This window comes from Notechis scutatus, chromosome 4 (assembly GCF_049901735.1).
Source record: "Notechis scutatus isolate UNSWTSFEM ecotype Mainland chromosome 4, rNotScu1.2, whole genome shotgun sequence".
Taxonomy (NCBI): domain Eukaryota; kingdom Metazoa; phylum Chordata; class Lepidosauria; order Squamata; family Elapidae; genus Notechis; species Notechis scutatus.
In genome coordinates, this window is record NC_142012.1 from 14183044 (window position 1) to 14193061 (window position 10018).

The 10018-nt window shown below is 43.0% G+C and overlaps 1 protein-coding gene across 4 annotated transcripts in view; it reads left to right on the forward strand.

Moving 5' to 3' along the window:
- Nucleotides 1-9704, forward strand: part of ARHGAP24 (Rho GTPase activating protein 24) — a 434125-nt gene extending 424421 nt beyond the window's left edge. For all 4 annotated transcript variants that reach the window (XM_087962827.1, XM_087962828.1, XM_087962829.1 and 1 more), the window contains 2 exons: nucleotides 882-1953; nucleotides 8597-9704. In XM_087962827.1, the coding sequence (XP_087818953.1) occupies nucleotides 882-1953; nucleotides 8597-8840 (1316 nt within the window). In that variant the 3' untranslated portion in view covers nucleotides 8841-9704. The remainder of the gene's footprint in view (nucleotides 1-881; nucleotides 1954-8596) is intronic.
- The last annotated feature ends 314 nt before the right edge of the window (nucleotides 9705-10018 follow it).

Here is a 10018-nt window from a genome sequence, read left to right on the forward strand (position 1 = left end):
CATGGGCCGAATCCAGCCCCTGGGCCTTGAGATTGACACCCCTGTTCAAGATGAAAAAGACTTTTTTTTTCATTGGAAAAGAAACCCACTGTCATTCCCCTGTCTGAGTCTGAATCTGAGGAGAAAGACGAACAGCTGAGAGGGATTGGGAGTGTGGCTACATTGGCTTTGGAGGAAACTGGGGAAGGGCAAAGTCAGGCTGGGCAGAGCAAGGAAGTGATAGAACAAGGGAGAGAGGGTTTAGAGGAAGACCAAGCCCCCTCCCCTCTTCATCCTAGGGCACACAGGGAAGAATGGAGAAGAGAGCAACGTGGGTTGCATGGCTTATGAGGGAGGAAAGGGCCCTGATTCCCTTCACAAGGCACACCTGGGGAGGGAGTTTAAAGGAGAACCATTTGGGAGGGGTGGTTGTTGGGAGCAAATGTTGAGTTTATCTTGTGTTGGCTGCTCTTATGACTTCCTGGAATCCTCCTAACTGGTTTGATTTACTGCCTTGTTACTTCATTTCTGGAACTCCATATCTTGTTCTACCAGATTTATTACCTTATTTTGCCTTAATGGATTTATAGTTTAAAGTTTTCAGTTTACAGTGTTTGGACTAGAATATCTGCAGCCAAAGGCTGGTGCAGGCTCGTGGGAGAGTTTTTCTCCAGACCAGAAAGTAACCAGCACATTGGGGTCAAAGTTGCAGCTAATAAAGGGACCCATACTTATTCACTGGCTGAGTTGCCTTTGTGCCACGCCCCGGGTCATCACACCCACCACGAGACATTGGATCTCATGCAAAGATAAGCTTGGGTGCGTATATGCAAACGTAGCTTTTCTTTTTCAAAAATTATGGCATTGCTGAACCTGGATTTGTTTGTGTTCTTTTCCATTAGGTACTGTGGTGGTTCAGCAATTAATGTCCATGATGATAAGTGAACATGAGCTGTTGTTTCCCAAGGATGCAGAGTCTCAAAGTGGACAGGAGGTTTGCAACAACAACAACGAGGTCCAAAAAAAAGTGATCATTGGTCAGCTGCAGAACAGAGAGAATAATAATACCAAGGAGTCGTCCCCTGTAAGGCAATGTTCATGGGACAAGCCTGAATCCCCTCAAAGAACCATGGTGGACAATGGATCTCCTACAGCTCAGCCTGGAAGCAAATCAAACAGTCCAAGGAACAGCATTCACAAACTGGACATGACCAGGAGTCCGCCCCTTACAGTGAAAAAGAACCCGGCATTTAATAAAGGGAGTGGGATAGTCACCAACGGCTCCTTCAGCAGTTCTGTAGAGAGTCAGGAGAAAACGTCACCCTCGCTACCCAACGGTACCTTGCAGAGCAGAAGAACATCTTCTCTGAAAGGGCCGGTAACCAAAATGGGCACGCACAGCATGCCGAACGGAGGGGTGAGGATGGGTATCTCCAGCACTGATGCCCACAGCAACTCTTTGAACAGCCGTTGCCAGAGCTGGATGCCTAATGGGTATGTGACCTTGAGAGACAACAAGCAGAAGGAGCCCATGAGTGACTCGGGCCAACACAACAGACTTTCCACTTACGACAACGTGCACCAACAGTTCTCGGCAGTGAATGCTGAAGATAAGCAGAGTGTGGACAGCGCAACTTGGTCTACGTCCTCGTGTGAGATATCCCTCCCAGAACATTCCAACTCCTGCCGCTCGTCCACCACCACGTGTCCCGAGCAGGACTTTTATGGGAGCAATTTTGAAGACCCAGTTTTAGATGAGCCCCAACAGGACAATCTCCTGAACCTGGCTGAGGGTGAGAGCAAAGTTGAGCGGAGAAGCGTGGGGGGACGAAGCAGCAGGGCTACAAGCAGCAGTGACAACAGTGAAACCTTTGTGAACAACACAGGCAATCACAGTGCTTTGCACAGCCTGGTGTCCAGCTTAAAGCAGGAAATGACCAAACAAAAGCTGGAGTACGAAACGAGGATAAAAAGGTAAGATTTCGGCGGAAGAAATTTCGGAAGCCAAGGGATAAGCTGGTTGGGGGATTATGAGAAATGGACTCCATTACTGGCATATAGCAGTTTAGGGCAGGGGTCTCCAACCTTGGCAACTTTAAGCCTAGTGGACTTTGACTCTGGCTGGGGAATTCTGGGAGTTGAAGTCCACCAGGCTTAAAGTTGCCAAGGTTGGAGACCCCTGGTTTAGGGAACTGACTGATTTACAAAGTAGTGCTGGAGGTACAGAAATCTCCACCTGTGGTTTCATACTTAGAGGCAAAGGATTTGCTCATTGGGTTAGATTACAACTTCAATTTCAACCAGACTGGTAGATCATTCTTATTCCAAGTGAGTCCATCTAGATCAGAGGCACAGACAAGGTTCCCAAAACGGCACATCATCCCCCCCAAAAAAATTTCAGCTTCAACCTGAGTCCTTCCAAAACTTGCCAGCAAATTGTAATTTTTCATGGGTCATATGAAGAAAACTATATGGGGAATTAAATTATGATATAATTTACATTTAATTATATCATTGCTTTTTCCCCTAGCCTCATGTGTTTTTAAGAGTGTGGCCATAACTCAACACCAAAGACTAAATGTGTCCTTAAGTCTCTCTTCCAGGTTGCCTCATCTCGGTCACATACTGTAGATCTAGTGTCACAATTTGTAGAATATAAATCAGTAGCACCTCTTGTATGATTTAAAAATAGGGAACGAACGAATGAATGAACGAACAAACGAATGAACGAACAAACGAACAAACGAATGAATGAATGAGAGAAAGAGAGGAAGGAAGGAAGGAAGGAAGGAAGGAAGGAAGGAAGGAAGGAAGGAAGGAAGGAAGGAAGGAAGGAAGGAAGGAAGGAAGGAAGGAAGGAAATCCATTGGTCTACATACAGCTGGTTTTCAATAAATCTTACTGTCTTTCATTGAATTAACTATACATTATCATTATGATGAGTAACCAAAGCTACTTTCTTCAATTGCCCTGAAGTGGGATGGCAGTCACAGGTAAAGGTTGTAAACATAGCTTTTATATGATACTGATGCCGTCACACAACTATCCATGATAAACCTCTGTTTAAAATCAAAGAATTCAAAATTGTTTTGAATACAAACAATTTAAGTTGTTTGTATTTCTTCCTGACCAAAGAGAGGAAATGCCAATATATTATAATCTTTGCTTCATGACCATAATTGAGACTGGCAACTTTGTCACTAAATGACCACATCCCATGACTGCGCTAGATTTACAATATCACTTCCACTTCAGTCATTAACAGTGGTGAGATTCAAATTTTTTTACTATTAGTTCTGTGGCCGTGGCTTGGTGGGCTTGGCAGGGGAAGGATATACTGCAAAATCTCATTCCCTCCCTGCCCCACTAACCTGCTTTCCAGCTCCATTCTCCTGTGCAGGGCAACAAAAGAAGACCCAGCCGATCAGCTGGGACTCGGGAGGCAGAGAAGAGATGAGGGTGGGGCCAGTCAGACATGGGATTTATCAGTTCTCTGAACTACTCAAAATTTCTGCTACCGGTTCTCCAGAACTGGTCAGAACCTGCTGAATACCACCTCCGGTCATTAAGCAAATGAGCCCTGGTCATTAAGCAAAACACCATGTGACTGCAACTTGCGAGCTCATTGCTGACTTCTCCATTGGCTCTGCTTGTGAGAAGGCAGCTATGAAATGTATGAATTGGGATCACAGGACTACAGGATGCTGCGATACTCATAAGTGTGAGGATTGGTCTTAGGGTTACTTTTTCAGTATCGTTGTAACTTCAAAATGGTTTCTAAACAGGGGACTTGTTTAGCAAGAACTACCTCTGGTCAGGTGAGTTAGAATTGCGGTACATGGGCCTTTTAGATAGATGGAAAGGGGGGGGGAAATCATTTAAATTATACATGGAATGACATAAAGCACTGCAAGAACAATGGGACAAGGGGGAGAAAGGTCAGCATTTAGCTTAATTTATCTCTTAGGGGATTATACATCACTCACATCTTCCATTCTGCCACCAAGTAATCTAAAAACTCCGGCATGAATACTAATGAATATCACAATTTATTTTGTTGGATGCCATGGGAGAGAGCTCAAGACACTTGGAAAAGGAAATGACATTTCAGAGCAGTGGTTGATGGAAAAGCCCCTCTTTAAAGATTGCTACTTCAAATTCATAGGAAGGTTTTAATGAGCTCGTGGGGGTGTGTGCTTTCTTTATGAAAAATGGCAAATGAGCCTCATAAACGACTTTAACATTTCAGTCATGAGATGGTTGTGTGTAAAACTGGGGCCAAGAAAGACGCAGCTTTTTTAAAAAAATAAAAAGTAAAAAATTGCATTGGGAGGAGGCCTTGCAGCTTCGGCTGTGTTGAGTTTTCCAAACATCTACCTCACCATTGGAGAAAGGAAGAACTTAAAATGTCTGAGCAACAGAACATACAAGTAAGTGACATCTAGAGAATGTGACTTCTGGTCTTGGTAACAATAGCTTTCCATTGTTGTGTGCAATCCGAGATAGATAGAATTCTTTATTGGCCAAGTGTGATTGGACACACAAGGAATTTGTCTTAGTGCAAATGCTCTCAGTATACACAAAAGAAAAGATGCATTCCTCAAGAGTCAAGAATCATAAGGTACAACACTTAATGATAGTCATAGAGTACAGTCAGCAAACAAATCATACTAGGAATACTCTTGACTCTCGACAAATATATCTTTTCTTTTATGTATACAGAGAGCATTTGCACCAAGACAAATTCCTTGTGTGTCCAATGAAACTTGGCCAATAAAAGAATTCTATTCTATTCTATTCTATTCTATTCTATTCTATTCTATTCTATTCTATTCTATTCTATTCTATTCTATTCTACTCTACTCTATTCTACTCTACTCTACTCTACTTACTCTACCCTACTCTACTCTACTCTACTCTACTCTATTCTATTCTATTCTATTCTATTCTATTCTATTCTATTCTATTCTATTCTATTCTATTCTATTCTATTCTATTCTATTCTATGATACAGTCAATATAAATCATAAGGATACAAGCGACAAAGTTACAGTCATACAGTCACAAGTGGGAGAGGATGGGTGATAAGGAGTGATGAGAAGATTAATAGTAATAGTAATGCAGACTTAGTAAAAAGTTGGACAGTGGGCTAGAAAAATAAGACAGGCAAAAGTAGTTCCTTTTGGTTCGAAAGGAAATAATTTGACCACTGAAGTAGCTTTTTATGAAGATGTAAACAAGATCTTCAGTCAGGAATAGCAGCAACAGTTCCATATATTCATCCTTTGTTTTAAATCCAGTTTGTCGCCCCAAGCCACACAGGTTGGATTCATCTACCGAATTAAACCATAATTTGGTTTTGGTTTACCATGGCATGTGACCCCAACTCCTGTAAATTTTGGCTGTTGGGACTTTGCATTTTGTGGAATGAAATCTGATGTTTGCTAAGGAGCAAACACCTAGTTTTTGTCTAATTCTTTGCTTGTGTTCTGGCAAAGAGCCATGGAAGTCACTTTAGCTGAGCAGAAACCCATCCATGCATACCAGTGGTGGTAGTCTACCGGTTTGGCCCGGTTCGGCTGAGCCGGTACTGGCAATGAGCAGCAAAGACCGAACTGGTTCTCTATGCTGCTGTGCTGTTGGGCCCTCCCACCCACCACCTACTCACCTTTATCCTCTGCTTTTAAAGTACAGCTGCTTTGCACGGTGCAGCAGAGTGCTGCCTGGCAGCTGCTGAAGCGACCGGGAGAGTGCAAGTTTGCAGGAGGTGAGTTGAAACACCTCTGCGCCTGTGCAAACTAGTCAAAAGGGCCCAGCAGAGATTATACTACCTGAGGCTTCTCAGAAAACAACAACTGAATGAAAAACTGCTGGTGACCTTCTACCGCTGCACCATAGAGAGCAACTTAACTTACTGCACCTCTGTATGATTTGTCTACTTATTTGAAAGAGAATATAATGTTCAATAAATGCTTTCTGGCATCTATTTGCTCAGCTCTGCAAAGTTTAGGAGGTCAAGAAATATTTGCTCCGAATGTATTCATTGCACTAACCTTTCCAATGGGGATAGTGATTTGGCTGATAAAATCATTCACACATCCTGTTGTTGAACCACTTTCAACCTGACAAACGTTGCAAGTGGGAGCATTTCTCTTCATCCTGACTCTTCTGGACTCCAGATACAATGGAAGACTCTTTGCCTGTGTATTGTCAAGGATAGGCAACATATGAAATCTTGAGGCCCCTATTGTGGGTATATTCACAAACTAATGTCAGGACAAACTGGTGAAATTACTTCTCATGTATTCTTTACCCACAAAAGATATTCCCTGCAACCCAATTTTCTGTTTGCATAATAATTCTGTTTCATTACTCAGAGTGCCTTTCTTTTTCTCTTCCATTCATTTCTATCAACTTGTGGTTTCCATAACTTAGAACAGGCTGAATATTTTTTGCATCGGCTCATTCCATGTGTTCAACAGAATGGACACGCTCCAGGTACCTTCCTTGAAACAGGGTCATTTGATGGGACCTAAGAAATATCCAGTGGACGTGGTGCTCAGTGGCTAAGATGCTGAGCTTGTTGATCAGAAGGTCGGCAGTTCACTGGTTCGAATCCCTAGCGCTGCATAATGGAGTGAGCTCTCATTACTTGTCCCAGCTTCTGCCAACCTATCAGTTCGAAAGCACGTAAAAAATGCAAGTAGAAAAGTAGAGGCCACTTTGGTGGGAAGGTAACAGCATTTAGTCATGCTGGCCACATGACCACGGAGTCATCTTCGGACTGTGCTGGCTCTTCGGCTTAGAAATGGAGATGAGCAGTGCCCCCTACATCCAGAAACGACTAGCATGCATGTCCAGGGGAACCTTTACCTTTACCTAGGAAACACCCTTTCTCTGTTTTTGTGCTTACCTGTGATAAGCCATGTCCACTGAGATTCAGATTGCCCTGACCCTGTTGACCTTTAGGGTATTCTCTTGAGTGTTGGTATCAGGATGCTGATGAACTTGTCCTCCAAGTGTGATATATGTTGGTGTGTCCTATGCATGTTTGATTCTGCTTGTTGGTTGTTTTATCTGTTGTGTGCTGATTGGAATCAGTTTTTGTGAGTTTGACAGTGGAATTATCTCAATGCATACAATTTTGTCTATAAATGTTTGTAAGAGTGGAACACCTGCACAACCTAAGACCTTAGCATAAATATTTTAAAAAGACAAAGTTTCTTCACTCACAACTTCTGGAGACAAGCCATTCCACTGATTCATTGTTCTCCCTGTCAGGAAATTTCTCTTTAGTTCTAGGTTGGATGTCTCTTTAATAATCTTCCACTCATTATTGTTTTGGAGAATGACTCCTTCATCACTATGACAGCCTCTCAAGCATTGGAAGGCAGCTATCATATCACTCCTAGTCCTTCTGTTCATTAGACTAGACATACCTAGTTCCTTCAATCATTCCTATTTCCCTTCCCTCCCTCCATCCCTTCCTCCTTCCTTTCTTCCTTCCCTCTTCTTCATCCCTCCCTCCTCCCTCCCTTCTTCCTTCCCTCCCTCTTCTTCTTCATCCCTCCCTCCCTCCTCCCTCCCTTCCCTACCTCCCTCTTCTTCTCCCTCCCTCCCTCCTTCCCTCCCTCCTTCCTTCCCTCCTTCTTCTCTCCTTCCTCCCTCCTTCCCTCCCTCCTCCCTCCCTTCCCTCCCTCTTCTTCTCTCCTCCCTCCTCCCCTTCCTTCCTCCTCCCTCTTCTTCTCTCCTCTCTCCCTCCCTCCCCCCTCCTTTCCCTCCCTCTTCTTCTCTCCTCCCTCCCTCCCTTTCTCCTCCCTTCCTTCCCTCCCTCCCTCTTCTTCTCCCTCCCTCCCTCCCTTCCTCCTCCCTCCCTTCCCTCCCTCTTCTTCTCTCCTCCCTCCCTCCTCCCTCCCTCCTTCCTTCCTTCCTTACATTTTTTTAAATAAAACCATCCTGACTACCAAGAAAACTTACAGCAAGAAATTTTGAGATTCAGGCATCCAGAACAATCACAAAGGACAAAAAGAAGAAAAAATTAAATTTAACTCAAAATATTCTAAAAGAAAAAAGAAAATAGACATGAATAAAAGGAATAACAGGCCATAAACTTTCTATTTTTTATTCTGTAAAGTACCCAGAGTCATACAGGAATAGAAGAAAATATTTATAGCTCAGGGTTGAACTGTGGTGTCCTTGGTGCTCTATGAGCTTGGTTGTTTTCTTACAGATGTTTCATTACTCAACTGGGTAACATCACCAATGCTAGCCTCTTGTACATAAACAAACAGAGAGCAAATCTCAGTGATGATATTACCTGGTTGGGTAATTAAACATCTGCAAGAAAACAATCAAGCTCAGAGAACAACAAGGTCTCCACAAAGCTAGAAGAATTGGCAGTCTGTGCAGGATCAGTGAGCTGAATCAATCTGACCTAAAACAGAGTCACCCAAGATTGAATAGATTTATATTCCTAAGAAGATACCAAAGTAGAGTCAAACAAGTGAGCAGATTCTGTAGAAGTTCTCTATCCGCCGATAGTACCTTGACAGCAAACCGAGATCTGTTCAAGTAATCTTCAGCTTTTGTTTAACTTGTACCTACTTTCCCTTCCCAGCCTTGAACAGCGGAATCTCTCACTGGAGACTGAAATGATGAACCTCCATGATGAATTGGATCAAGAGAAGAAGAAGTTTACGATGGTCGAAATCAAAATGCGCAATGCCGAGCGAGCCAAAGATGACGCGGAGAAACGGAACGACATGCTGCAGAAGGAGATGGAGCAGTTTTTCTCAACGTTTGGGGAGCTCACCGTTGAGCCGCGTAGGACAGAGCGAGGGAACACCATATGGATTCAGTGAGGGCTGTTCCTGCCCCTGAAGAAGACTGTGGGATTCTGGGAAGAGGATAGCTGTGGTATTTTATTGCATTGTTCCTCAACCTTGGTGACTTGAAGGTGCGTGGACTTCAACTCCCAGAATTCCCCAGCCAGCATAGCTGAGGAAAAGAATTCTGGGAGTTGAAGTCCATGCACCTTCAAGTCACCAAGGTTGAGAAACACTGTTTTATTGTAACAGGTGGCTGGTCACCTGACTGAGGCTAGAACTCAATGTAATGTTACGAGACCTCCAGAGACTCTTCATAACTGCATCAACCCACCATGCGTCTGCAAGTTGCTTCTCAGTTGAGAAATCCTTACTCTTCAATCCATCATCATGCTACTGTTAAGTGTTACAGCAGGCTTTGGGCATCTAGATTTTAAATAGGTTATGTGGGACAGGGAGGGGCAGTACGATAGAAAGAAGCAAAAGATTATTTTAATGCAAGTCTTATATTTAAACTGTCAGATGTTAACTTCATTGCAATCCAGCTTTTCTCCCTTGCACTTAACATAGTAAGCTATTTTTGGCCTTGTGTTATAATCAGCTAATTTTGTATATTATTTCCCCCTCTCTCCTTCGGTTGCCCCATCACTGCAAAATTAATTATATAATATATATATATATATGTATAATATATGTATATTTATACACACACACCGTCACACACGAGTCTGTGTCTTTGCGTGTGTGTGTATATATATATAAGATGTTAGCTATTAAAACAAGCGGGGGAAAAAGTATTGTGTGATTGTGCTGTTTATGCCAATTGAGTTGCCCATGACCAAAAAGAAAAGAAGGAAAAAAATGTAAATAATTTTATAAATATAGAACATGAGCATCGACTATGTTTGTTTTATTTTCCCTTTTTTTCCTTTGCATTTCTAATATTTCAATCCTGACCTGTGCACTTGCATCTTCAAAAATCTCTCCTATGGTCACCTCAGGGGTGGGATTCAGCCGGTACGGACTGGTTCGGGCAAACCGGTAGTTCCAGTGATCAGTTGGCCCCACCCACCTGCCCCTGCCCTAGTCTGTCCTTTATTTCTGTGTTTTGAAGCCCAGCTGATTCACGCAGCATAGCGGATTGCTGCGCTTCAGCTGTTTTACTCACCAGGGCTGCAGCAAAAGGTACATTTTAGCTGCAAATGGCTTTTTTT